The sequence below is a fragment of the Schistocerca americana genome, chromosome 5 (assembly GCF_021461395.2).
Source record: "Schistocerca americana isolate TAMUIC-IGC-003095 chromosome 5, iqSchAmer2.1, whole genome shotgun sequence".
Lineage (NCBI taxonomy): Eukaryota > Metazoa > Arthropoda > Insecta > Orthoptera > Acrididae > Schistocerca > Schistocerca americana.
The window spans coordinates 437,861,563-437,875,380 of record NC_060123.1 but is presented as its reverse complement, the minus strand read 5'-3'; the positions used below and the strand labels follow the sequence as shown (position 1 = coordinate 437,875,380).

Below are 13,818 nucleotides of genomic sequence, written 5' to 3'. Positions count from 1 at the left end.
GCCTGCAAATTTAGCACAAAGTGCTTCTTGAGGTACAGAACAATGAATCTCTTCTGTCATCCTTGTAATTTTTTGCTTTTGTCAACTAAACCTTTAAATTCTCTCTACATGTTACTGTCAAGTCGTTTCATAGCAGATATACAATATCCATCGCTTATGAAGCAAGGACCTTGCCGTTGGTGGGGAGGCTTGCATGCCTCAACGATACAGATAGCCATACCGTAGGTGCAACCACAACGGAGGGGTATCCGTTAAGAGGCCAGACAAACGTGTGGTTCCTGAAGAGGGGCAGCAGCCTTTTCAGTAGTTGCAGGGGCAACAGTCTGGATGATTGACTGATCTGGCCTTGTAACATTAACCAAAACGGCCTTTCTCTTGTGGTACTGCGAACGGCTGAAAGCAAGGGGAAACTACAGCCGTAATTTTTCCCGAGGGCATGCAGCTTTACTGTATGGTTAAATGATGATGGCGTCCTCTTGGGTAAAATATTCCGGAGGTAAAATAGTCCCCCATTCGGATCTCCGGGCGGGGACTACTCAAGAAGACGTCGTTATCAGGAGAAAGAAAACTAGCATTCTACGGATCGGAGCGTAGAATGTCAGATCCCTTAATCGGGCAGGTAGGTTAGAAAATTTAAAAAGGGAAATGGATAGGTTAAAGTTAGATGTAGTGGCAATTAGTGAAGTTCGGTGGCAGGAGGAACAAGACTTCTGGTCAGATGAATACAGGGTTATAAATACAAAATCAAATAGGGGTAATGCGGGAGTAGGTTTAATAATGAATAGAAAATAGGAGTGCGGGTAAACTACTACAAACAGCATAGTGAACGTATTATAGTGGCCACGGTAGACACGAAGCCGATGCCTACTACAGTAGTACAAGTTTATATGCCAACTGGCTCTGCAGATGACGAAGAAATTGAAGAAATGTATGATGAGATAAAAGAAATTATTCAGGTAGTGAAGGGAGAAGAAAATTTAATAATCATGGGTGGCCGGAATTCGACAGTAGGAAAAGGGAGAGAAGGAAACGTAGTAGGTGAATATGGATTGGGGGTAAGAAATAAAAGAGGAAGCCATCTGTAAGAATTTTGCACAGAGCGTAACTTAATCATAGCTAACAGTTGGTTCAAGAATCATAAAAGAAGGTTGTATACATGGAAAAATCCTGGAGATACTAAAAGGTATCAGATAGATTATATAATGGTAAGACAGAGATTTACGAACCAGGTCTTAAATTGTAGGACATTTCCAGGGGCAGATGTGGACTCTGACCACAATCTATTGGTTATGAACTGTAGATTAAAACTGAAGAAATTGCAAAAAGGTGGGAATTTAAGGAGATGGGACCTCGATAAACTGACTAAACCAGAGGTTGTACAGAGTTTCAGGGCCAGCATAAGGGAACAATTGACAGGAATGGGGGAAAGAAATACAGTAGAAGAAGAATGGGTAGCTCTGGGGGATAATGTAGTGAAGGCAGCAGAGCATCAAGTAGGTAAAAAGACGAGGGCTAGTAGAAATCCTTGGGTAACAGAAGAAATATTGAATTTAATTGATGAAAGGAGAAAATATAAAAATGCAGTAAATGAAGCAGGCAAAAAGGCATACAAACGTCTCAAAAATGTGATCGACAGGAAGTGCAAAATGGCTAAGCAGGCATGGCTGGAGGACAAATGTAAGGATGTAGAGGCTTATCTCACTAGGGGTAAGATAGATACAGCCTACAGGAAAATTAAAGGGACCTTTGGAGAAAAGAGAGCCACTTGTATGAATATCAAGAGCTCAGATGGAAACCCAGTTCTAAGCAAAGAGCGGAAAGCAGGAAGGTGGAAGGAGTATGTAGAGGGTCTATACAAGGGCGATGTACTTGATCACAATATTATGGAAATGGAAGAGGATGTAGATGAAGATGAAATGTGAGATACGATACTGCATGAAGAGTTTGACAGAGCACTGAAAGACCTGAGTCGAAACAAGGCCCCAGGAGTAGACAACATTCCATTAGAACTACTGACGTCCTTGGGAGAGCCAGTCTTGACAAAACTCTACCACCTGGTGAGCAAGATGTATGAGACAGGCGAAGTACCCTCAGACTTCAAGAAGAATATAATAATTCCAATCCCAAAGAAAGCAGGTGTTGACAGATGTGAAAATTACCAAACTATCAGTTTAATACGTGACAGCTGCAAAATACTAACACGAATTCTTTACAGACGAATGAAAAAACTGGTAGAAGCCGACCTCGGGGAAGATCAGTTTGGATTCCATAGAGACATTGGAACACGTGAGGCAATACTGACCCTAAAACTTATCTTAGAAGAAAGATTAAGGAAAGGCAAACCTGCATTTCTAGCATTTGTAGACTTAGAGAAAGCTTTTAACAATGTTGACTGGAATACTCTCTTTCAAATTCTAAAGGTGGCAGGGGTAAAATACAGGGAGCGAAAGGCTGTTTACAATTTGTATAGAAACCAGATGGCAGTTATAAGAGTCGAGGGGCATGAAAGGGAAGCAGTGGTTGGGAAGGGAGTGACGCTGGGTTGTAGCCTATCCCCGATGTTATTCAATCTGTATATTGAGCAAGCAGTAAAGGAAACAAAAGAAAAATTCGGAGTAGGTATTAAAGTCCATGGAGAAGAAATAAAAACTTTGAGGTTCGCCGATGACATTGTAATTCTGTCAGAGACAGCAAAGGACTTGGAAGAGCAGTTGAAAGGAATGGACAGTGTCTTGAAAGGAGGATATAAGATGAACATCAACAAAAGCAAAACGAGGATAATGGAATGTAGTCGAATTAAGTCGGGCGATGCTGATGGAATTAGATTTGGAAATGAGACATTTAAAGTAGTAAAGGAGTTTTTCTATTTGGGGAGCAAAATAACTGATGATGGTCGAAGTAGAGAGGATGTAAAATGTAGACTGGCAATGGCAAGGAAAGCGTTTCTGAAGAAGAGGAATTTGTTAACATCGAATATAGATTTGAGTATCAGGAAGTCGTTTCTGAAAGTATTTGTATGGAGTGTAGCCATGTATGGAAGTGAAACATGGACGATAAATAGTTTGGACAAGAAGAGAATAGAAGCTTTCGAAGTGTGGTGCTACAGAAGAATGCTGAAGATTAGATGAGTAGATCACATAACTAATGAGGAGGTATTGAGTGGGATTGGGGAGAAGAGAAGTTTGTGGCACAACTTGACTAGAAGAAGGGATCGGTTGGTAGGACATGTCCTGAGGCATCAAGGGATCACAAATTTAGCACTGGAGGGCAGCGTGGAGGGTAAAAATCGTAGGGGGAGACCAAGAGATGAATACACTAAGCAGATTCAAAAGGATGTAGGTTGCAGTAGGTACTGGGAGATGAAGGAGCTTGCACAGGATAGAGTAGCATGGAGAGCTGCATCAAACCAGTCTCAGGACTGAAGACCACAACAACAACAATGGGTAATATATAGCGAAAATTCTCATCCCTCTCTTGTGTCGCGACAGTGCTGAACTTCAGACAGTTGTGCTGATCGAAAAATAACAGACCACGATGTTAAATTAAATGTCATGCTGCTCTGAGTACCATGCAAGCGTGGGTGTCGAGGGGCCTCAGTTAATATTCGCAAAAAATGTGAGCTAGGTTTCAGTTCTGAATGGCACTGCCCCTCTAGCGCTTGGCATTTCCCCTACAGCGCTCTGAGCCACCCGCACCACTGCATCTCACCCATGCTTCCCCAGCCGACTGCGCATGTAGAGGCCACAGCATTTTGCGTGCACTATACTGCCCTGCAGCGTGTGCAGGCCGTGGGCGGACCAGGGCCCGGACTGTCTCGGCTCTGCTCGGCCCTGCTGTTTAAATAAAACTAACTTTATTAAAATTCTACACCTTTATTCTTCATGTCTATATATTTATTTCTCAATATAGTCACCCTGGCGATGTACACATTTCTGCCAACAAGACCAGTTTGTTCATACCGTCACTGCAGAATGTTTGCACCGCTTCATCACTATCGAAATGACGTCCTCGGAGGTGTTCTTTAAGTTTTGGAAACAGATGGAAATCGGATGGGGCCAAGTCGTGGCTGCACGGAAAATGACAGTGAACCCTAGGAGTCGGATTGTTGCAGATATCATACATTACGTATATCGATGCAGTCATCACCATAGACAGGTTTCACTTTTCTATGTATTTCAATTTGAGGCATGTTCTCTGCGGCTAGGAACTCGATTATCTCACGCTATTGATCACGCACCGACGTAGTTATGTTCGGAGCCCTATAATGGTAGAGGTTTGCAACTTGTATCAGTGAAGTAGAAAGTCGACAGAGTAATATGCATGATATGTACTATCTCAAGCCACATTGACAACAGAATAAAAAAATTCGTAGGCATTACTTTTCAGCATGCCCTCGTGTAAGTAGAAGGCAAGAAGAACGAATATAGCTTCTCTACAAAACAGGTTATGCTAGAGGGAACATAATGAAAGCGCATGAACTCCACTATGATTTAAGGAATGATTAGCACAGGAACTGAACAGAGCCTTTAGACTGACTTCTCGAATTTTTGGTTGTACTTCTCCATGTACACTTTGCACTGATGCATACTGGTGATACCTCGTAACCTTGAGCCCTGCGCAACGCAATATCCAGCATATCTTGTTCCAGTTGCTGTTGAAAATCTCTTGACATACTCTCTGCAGTCTTTCCCGACATGAATAAAAACTAAGAAGGATTTTTGAACTTCCACAACGTCCTCTTCTGTGCAGGCGTATTTCATTATTTGACTCACTTTGTCAGTTCTGCTTTCCTCGGGAGTACCGTCAAAAATTATTCTGTAATATTTACCGTTCGTTGTATCTGCAATAATTTTTTACTTTACATGTTCACCCAGAGTAAAACTAAACATATTCTGAATCCCTTTGGGCAAATAAGGCACTCTCTACGACCCACCATCGGATCCTTCAAGTATTAAGCAATGCTCTTCCAATACTGGAACATATTTCGCCATCAATTGTGCCAATTGTAAGAAATTTACTCCGTTTTCCATGAAACGTCTTCATGATGAGGTGATGGAAAGCAAGGGTTTGTTGGGCTAAAAACAGTGTAACATCTAAAAGGCGATGTTTCTCCGTTTCCTAGGCACATCATTAACAACGTTCTGATTATCTTTGTCAATGGTTTTATTAAGTTCCATAAAGAGTGTTTTCAATTTTTATAAATTTGGTAGACATTCAGTCGATGATTTATGATTTGATATCTTTGGATTCAATTTCTGCCGTTGTCAGGAGCCAGAAATAAATTTATTTTCGTTGGTTCGCCTTCAGGGACAAAAACCCAGCAGCAAAAACACTAGTTTCTATGTTGATGATCCATTTCCTTAGACATTTAGTCTCGTTGAAACGTGAGTAAAACCGTAGACAACGATGTGTTCAAGTGATCTTTCTACGTATTCAAAAGGTCCTTCCATGTTTTGATATACTTCACTACTCTTCTCAATAATCACAGTGCTCTTACTGGATCAAGAGGAGTCGAAGTTAGATGTATCAAAAATATGTAATTTTTGAGAACTTTCCTCATCGAAAAATCATCACTCTAGCAAAAATACTTTAGAATGGATTGAAAACAGCCATAACCTCAATAAAATGTTTATTTACAATGGCAACCGGTTTCGGTCAGAATGTGACCATCTTAAGACCATTTATACCATTGTGGTAGGAGGTGACAGTGAATGGAACAGGTGCTGTGACTCCACAAACGCCAACTCCTAAACAATGAAGCAATGAAGCCATGACACCGGGCCCGTTCACCGACCCACCTATCATCATGGTATAAAAGCTCTGAAGATGGTCACATTCTGACCGAAACCGATTACATCTGTTACTATAGCCAGTAAATATTTTATTGCGGTCAAAGCTATTTTCAATCCATTTTCAAAGCATAAAAAATATGTCCATTCTCAGTAACTTTCTCATCATCACTATCTTTATCATCATTTCTTCAGTGCATTTTATATCGAAGTCTTCATGAAAATTACATACCTTACGCTTTTCAACTGTATTTGTATTCTCAACATCAATAATTTTCTATGCGCCAGAGACAGATTCAACAATTTGATTAATCTTCCCTTCGCCATTTTTATTTTCTCCGTGGGCAGACCTTCCACCATGACCAATAGCAAATTTTGATCTGCACAACATACATTCTACAGTTTCTCCACTAACAGTGATAAAACGAAACTCGCTTTTTATATTGCTGTTGAAATTACACTTTCGTTTTGGCATAATGGAACGGTGACTGCACAGTGCAAACACTAATAGTGTGCTGACGAAAGCCAGAGAGTAAGCATCAGTGGTGTAGAGCATCTCTGGACCGAAAGAACGGATTCAGTGAATCGATTTAGAAGAGAAGAATCTTCGTTGTTACTCGTAACCTATAGTGCGTTTCAAATTACTTGCGATTTTTGACAGTTCGGTACATGTTTGGGGTATGCTGAAAGTCATCACACGCTTCCTAGCGTAAATAATTGCGCAGTTAATAGCAAGTCAAACAACCAGTAGCGTAAAACACTCTAGCCAAGCGGAATCATAAAAACCGGGACATTTGAGCGTCCCCCAAAAAACTTTCGGGACAGCGGGACATTTTGGTAAAAAACGGGACTGTCCCGGGAAAAACGGAACGAAGGGACACCCTATGTTACATACATGATCACTGGTTAAACTCGGTTAACTTTTCACAACAAAAACAAAGAAAAAATTACGTTGATTACTTAGTAATCCCTATTTTTAATCGAGCCTTATGAAGAATGAAATGAAATGAGGTTAACACAAAACAGGTATTCTAGAGCACTGTTTGGATTTTGCCCGTTCTGACGTGTATTCGCGTCCAAGAGAAGTCCCACAGCAGCTACTATCTTCATTTGGTCTCCTAACAAGTTACAAGTTATAATGTAATTTTACGACTTTAAGATACAAATTTGATTGCCCTCGTTGCTATTCTTGAATAGGTATGTTGTTCCTTTTTACGAAAGAAATCATCACATAATTTCTATGTTCGGATTTGTTAATACTTCGCATCAAAGCCGCCATAAAGCGAGCAGAGCTCCCTTTAAGGCGCTTCCTATAAATAGACAAAAATTTGTGCGATACTGGCTGTGTTCGGCTGAAAAAAAAATCGTTTTTCTACGGTTAGTTCAGGCCTATAAAGTCAAGATGACTTCAGTGTTAGTAAAAATCGTTGCTTAAATCTATATGACTCTACTCTAGTTTATCTAGTTGGATTTTCATACTCATAGAATAGTTATGCATAACCTTTGAGAAAGCAATTTTTTGAATGTGATACTTTACTTAAAAAATAAATAAATCACTGGTAAGCTGTTCACTGCACTTGTGCACGTATTTTTGAACTGTAGGCCTATGAAGCAATTTGTCTCTTCTATGTATTTTCTTTCTTTCAGGAAGACATTGCGAAACGCAGTAAGATCAAGCCAATGCAGCCAAATAAGTGATATAAGAGTGCTTGGATGAGTTCTTCAGGTACTGTACATCGTCTGTGTTTGCTTATAAGAACGTATTTCAAGAAAGCATGTCTACCATTTGTTGGATATCCAATAAAACTACGTCTGCATAGTGTTTTTCTGTTAACTTTGCATACGCTTTTGGCACTTTCGCAAGGATAGTGCGTTTCGCACATGGATGTCTTTTCGGAAATGGAACTCTCCTTCCCGTCCTGGGAATTTATGCGTTATTATAGAGCGACGACAGCAATTCTGTGCGTGCAGAGACTAAACAGTATATTGTATATTTCTCTTCGTAATTTCTATCGACTATAAACAAAGCTCGCTGAAGTTCATATGCGAGGGCTATTCGGAAGGTAAGGAACGATAGGTCGCGAAATGGACACCATAGTGAGAATGAAAACTATTTTATTTGCAAGAGTTGGCTACACCTTCCAGCTACTCCTCTACACAGTTGCCGCTCAGACTTATATATCTGTCGTAGCGTTGTAGCAACTTTTCAATTCCCTCTTTATAGAAGACAGCCGCTAGTGCTTTTCGACAATTTTCTGCTCTGGACTGCAGCTCGTTGTCTGTGTCAGAATATTGTCTTCATAGCCAGCGGTTCATTTGAGCAGAGATGAACCTCACGGATAGCCATTTATGAGGGTGATCAAGCACTTCCCATCGAAAACGCTGCAAGAGCATCTTCATTACACCTGCAGTGTGCGGCCGAGAATTGTCGTGTAGAATGAACCGCATGACAATTACGTCATGTGAATTGCATAGCTTCAGGAGAAATCTTTCGCCAGGCTCTCATACTTGGCGGGAGACGCTAATTTCTAGCCATCTTTACGTTCTCACTGTGAGCTCAGAACTGAAAAGAGCGACACGAGGCGACCGACGGGCGTACTAGACACAGTTCCCAACACATCTGTGCAAAGCTTCATCAGATTTTCACTGTATTTTCCATTTCGTGACAGATCGTTCCTTACTTTCTGAGTAACCCTCATACCATGTCACTCCTTTCTGAAAGTCCAATTCAGAAGATTATATCTAGTAAAGCTGAGAAAGCTTCTTAGAGTGGAATTTTAAATAAAGTCTGGCAGTCGATCTTCTAAAATAATTTTTAGATTTTTTACATTCACATTAAGAATTATTTGACGATTATGAGAGGAAGCCAAAGGAGAAAACAGACACCCAATACAGTGATGAGAATGAGCATGTGCGAAGAAGGAAAAGGCATTATGATGAATCTGCAGGAGATGTTGTGCACAGAGTAAATGAGAAGTTAAAAACTGAAACTCGTTTGCCTGAACTAGATATGCTGTGTACAGAATCGTCGCAGTGACCAGAGGCTTACTAGGAAATTATTCTCTGTTTGGATTTTCAACAGATTCCTCGACAAACTCCAATGGTGAAATTAGAGAAGCTTGTACGAAGTTTATGAAATATTACTCCAAGGACATTGAGCCTGAGTTCATAGACAAGGTGGTGCATTTCAAGTACTTTATCTTACATTTAGAGGATGATGGAAAAGATAAAAATGTACCTGTCAAGAAATCGTATAAACTGATTCTTGGTAGTATTGCATAATCAGCTTTCCTGAATGAATGACAGCATTGCAAGTATATAGAAGTCAGCTAATTACAAACTCCATGGATGAATGTAACTTCCCAAAATTAAAACTAAGCAAAAACTGTGTTTGTTCATTAATGTCACAGAACAGTTTAAATTAATTGGTGATTCAAAATGATGCATTGGAAAAGGTCAACTTTCAAGATATTTTAAACGATTTTATACCTAAGAAACTTTTAGAGGACTTAATATCTATGCATATTGTGCTTTAGGAAACGATTCAATAAAATATACACATTTTTCCTTTCATTTGTTTCAGTTTTTTTACTGAGTAGGGTGTTGAAATAGCTTCATAATGTAGTAGAAAAACGAGCACAGTTTCATTATGGCAGAAAAAAATATTTTAGGAAGTTAGAAAATGGTAAAGTGAACATGAGACATGCATTGCCTGAGCCGCAATATGATTAATCTGGCGCTAACCATACGTAACAGCACTCCCTCCATCTCGTCAGATGAGACAAAAGTGTTCCTCACTTGGTTTGGAGATGGAGTCAGACCTCCGATGCATTGATTCCTTCTTCAGTGTACAGCGTCCTTTGTAATTGGAATCAGTGTGTCTAACCCTTATTAAAATTTGTCTTTCTTTCCAGATTATTCCAGTGGTATGCTCCTTAAAATGCCACTAAACCCAAATTTTAAATTATTTCATTTTCTAACTATATGTTTCTCAGTACCTTTTCGTGTTTCTACCTTTTTTAAAAATATTTTTTTTATATATGAAGAGGGCAGCAGCCTTTTCAGTAGTTGCAGGGGCAACAGTCTGGATGATTGTAGCACAAACCAAAACAGCCTTACTGTGCTGGTACTGCAAACGGCTGAAAGCAAGGGGAAACTACAGCCGTAATTTTTCCCGAGGGCATGCGGCTTTACTGTATGGTTAAATGATGATGGCGTCCTCTTGGGTAAAATATTCCGAGGGTAAAATAGTCCCCCAATCGGATCTCCAGGCAGGAACTACTCAAGAGGACGTCGTTATCAGGAGAAAGAAAACTAGCGTGGAATGTCAGATCCCTTAATCGGGCAGGAATTAGTGAAGTTCGGTGGCAGGAGGAACAAGACTTCTGGTCAAGTGAATACAGGGTTACAAATACAAAATCAAATAGGGGTAATGCAGGAGTAGGTTTAATAATGAATAAAAAAATAGGAGTGCGGGTAAACTACTACAAACAGCAGAGTGAACGCATTATTGTGGCCAAGATAGACATGAAGCCCACGCCTACTACAGTAGTACAAGTTTATATGCCAACTAGCTCTGCAGATGATGAAGAAATTGAGAAATGTATGATGAGATAAAAGAAATTATTCGGGTAGTGAAGGGAGACGAAAATTTAATAGTCATGGGTGGCTGGAAATCAAGAGTAGGAAAAGGGAGAGAAGGAAACATAGTAGGTTGTAAGACGTATGCTTTGACGGCGATGGGCGAGGCATGACAGAATCTCTGACCAGAGAGCAGTTTATCGATAGTTGTTGCTTGTCGCTAGTCTGCGCTTGACTGCGCGAGTCGACAGTAGCGAGTCTGGTGTATAGTCTGTCTGTAAACTGAAGAGCGAGCAAGCGAGTCCCCACTCTGCCTACCCTGCTACGTCACAGGGCGCTTCTACAGGCTGTTTCACAACGTAGTACCGGCCCTGCGGCGGTGCGCGCTTCATATCTGTGGCGACGCCGCGTACAGATACGTCCCGGCTGTGTTTATTTTTAGACAAATGCATTAAGAGTATAAGGAAAACAAAAGACGATAGCTTCTTCGAAACAAAACATTATAGAGTAAATAATATTAACATAAGAACGGAAGTCAGTATTCTACTACAAACATAGAACCGAATGCCTCTTCATGTGAATGTATGTTCCTCTATTCGTAAGACGAACCAGATATAGTGCAATCAACCTGTAGAATTTAAGGCTTGTTCTTACTAAAATGTAGAAGTTTTCTTTAAAGGGTCTGCATTGGAACTTAACAATTCTTGCAACACGAAGAGTGTTTAAAAAGTAAGCAGAAATTTATAATCCGTGTTTTGTATTAGTTCGGTTTGCACTGCTTTTTTTGCCACTCTCTTCGTAAACATGTCTGAAAAGTATCTGTGCAATGTTTTGCATATTAGGTATTTACCCAGTTCTCAGTTGTCAAATGGTTCAAATGGCTCTGAGCACTATGGGACTCAACATCTTAGGTCATAAGTCCCCTAGAACTTAGAACCACTTAAACCTAACTAACCTAAGGACATCACACACACCCATGCCCGAGGCAGGATTCGAACCTGCGACCGTAGCAGTCCCGCGGTTCCGAACTGCAGCGCCAGAACCGCTAGACCACCGCGGCCGGCTCTCAGTTGTCAAAAAAGTTATATGTGTTTTGGTAGCATCAACTATTATTTGTTTTGTATAAAAATAGATTAGAGAATCTGTACTAAATTTTGTTATAAGAATGGAATAAAGTGTATCAAATTTTTAGGAATGTTAAATATTGCTTTTGGTGAGTCTCTTATGAGTAAACCCAGAACACACAAGTGGTATAAACATTTCAAAGCAGGCCTTAAAGGACAGCAGTTTTACAAGAATGGGTGAGATTAAAAATGCAGTCAAAAGGCCTACGAACTATCCCGAGGAAATAATTCCTAAAGTGTTTTGGGAATTGGAAAAAGCACTGGCATAAGTGTATAGCATGTACTGGGGAATATTTTGAATAGGATAACATTGTTGTAGATTAACAAGTAAAGTTCTTACCAAAAAATAAAAATTAATATGTGAACGCACCTTGTATGTCAAGCTTTTTACATAGAAGTATAGAATCGGTATACGTGTCTCGAAAGAAATTTCAGTAGTGTTTAGATTAGCTATTGCACACATGTTTTAAGCAATATTCCTTAGAATCATGTGAATAGTAACCGAGATAGAGTTTTAGTGACAGAGTATATTCAAATGCTGCTGTTCTCTAGGCATTAAATGTATTACGTGATTGAATCACGTTCTGCTAGCGAAACGTTAATTGATTTTACCATGAAGCTCTCAAGTTATTCCTGGTTTTGTACAACAAGTGATAATGGTATTTATTGCTTTGGACAACATTTGACTGTATTTATCTTGGAAAATCTTTTACTACCATGTACTACATTTCTACCAAAAGAAATTTCATAGTGTATGAGCAGAGTCAGGCTTGAAAGAACACACAACATATTTTTCAAAAAAATATTCATTGCCTGTTTACATACATCGTATTTTAGAGGTCATCATCAACATTGTCACTATCATTACTGTCGTCGTCGTCGTCGTCCTCGTCGTCATCACTTTCTAAATTAATAACTATAGCGTCTATTATGTCTTCCATAACCCCATCCTTAACCCAATATTCTCTTTCAAGTTTCTCCACATGGAGGCAGTATGCACTCCAGTCATCTTGACTTATCGTTTCAAAACCTGTAACAATTGGGACAAGTTTTTGTATACGCTCTCTTTCGGTTACGGCAAAATTTAGTTCGGAATAAAACATGGAAGCTCAGAAAATGTCTACATACCTTCTTTCACCAACTGCAGCAACTTCGTCATGCAAATATCTCCAAGAATATTTCTTCCTCTGACGAAATTCTTGAGCTTTGCCCACGCCATTTCAATTGGATTTAAGTCACAGTTGTATGGTGGAAGTCGCAGCACAGTGTGTCCATGGGCTTCAAGTATTTTATTAATTTCAAATACTTTGTCTTCCGGCTTATGTTGTTTAATTAAATCAAATAATTTTGTTTTTCTCATTGTCAACTCAGCTTCCACCTTATTTTTTAATAACCATTCAATCATTTCGCTTTTATTCGAGGACCTAGTTGGAGCTTTGTTGTGTTCCTTGTTGTGATATGAAGCGTTGTCCATAACAATAACACAGTTCGGTGTCAGATTCGGAATCACTTTATTCGATATCCAATTAGAAAAATTTTCGTAGTTCATTTGCCCATGGTAGTCTCCTGTTGCACAACCCGCTTTATAAACCAACTGTGCGTTGGGTAAGAACCCATCTTTTGATCCAATATTCACCACTATAATCCTATTGCTTCCGCTAACATTGTCAATAATGCCCTCAACGCCAGGGCCCTGCCAACATTTTCTGTAAGTAATGTTATTGTCCACCCAAGTTTCATCAATATAAAAGAATTTTCTGCCTAGCTCCCTTAATTTCCTCACTTGGATCAGATACTTACATCGCCAGTCAATTATATCCGTTCTTTCTACGAGAATCTTTCGTTTACTTACAGATCTTTTCCAGGTAGATCCCATTTCACGCAATGTCTTGTGTAAAACATCTTTCTGCCAAGGAAAATGTATTTTTTGTTTCACGGCATTAAGCAATTTCCGTAATGTCGGCACTATTTTTTGGTTTATGTAAAAGTCCTCCATCGTTTGTCGAATGACTGATTTTGTGAAACTGTCTATGACGATGGGTTTCCTCCCTAAATTATCAGTTTTCCTTCGCGGCGATTCCAGTAAACCATGCGGCTTGTTTTCACGTTCCTTCCTTATGCGTCCTATAGTGGCGAGGCTGACGTTTGCATAAACTGCAGCCCTTTGATTGGGGCTGTTAATGTTAACCAACAGTTCTTTTTGTGTTGCCTCCTTAACACACGCTGTAATAACGTTAGAGACGATCGAACGCTCGTTACTCCGCAAATACCTCCTCTTCTTCGTATTCCGCACATTTTCTTGCAATGCAGGGCGATTATCCATC

The 13,818-nt window shown here is 39.8% G+C and overlaps 2 protein-coding genes across 2 annotated transcripts in view; one reads left to right on the top strand and one right to left on the bottom strand.

Moving 5' to 3' along the window:
* The window catches only part of LOC124616417 (ureidoglycolate dehydrogenase (NAD(+))-like), a 73,434-nt gene extending 65,947 nt beyond the window's left edge, over positions 1–7,487 (top strand). The window contains exon 5 of the mRNA XM_047144723.1: positions 7,437–7,487. Within this exon, the coding sequence (XP_047000679.1) occupies positions 7,437–7,487 (51 nt within the window). The remainder of the gene's footprint in view (positions 1–7,436) is intronic.
* Positions 7,488–12,001: 4,514 nt separating this feature from the next.
* LOC124616768 (calsequestrin-2-like) lies at positions 12,002–12,661 on the bottom strand. Its single transcript, XM_047145155.1, has 2 exons — positions 12,623–12,661; positions 12,002–12,524 (listed from the first exon to the last, which is right to left on the bottom strand). The coding sequence occupies exons 1-2, from the start codon at positions 12,651–12,653 to the stop codon at positions 12,328–12,330; spliced, it is 228 nt and encodes a 75-aa protein (XP_047001111.1). The 5' UTR covers positions 12,654–12,661; the 3' UTR covers positions 12,002–12,327.
* Between the last annotated feature and the right edge of the window lie 1,157 nt (positions 12,662–13,818).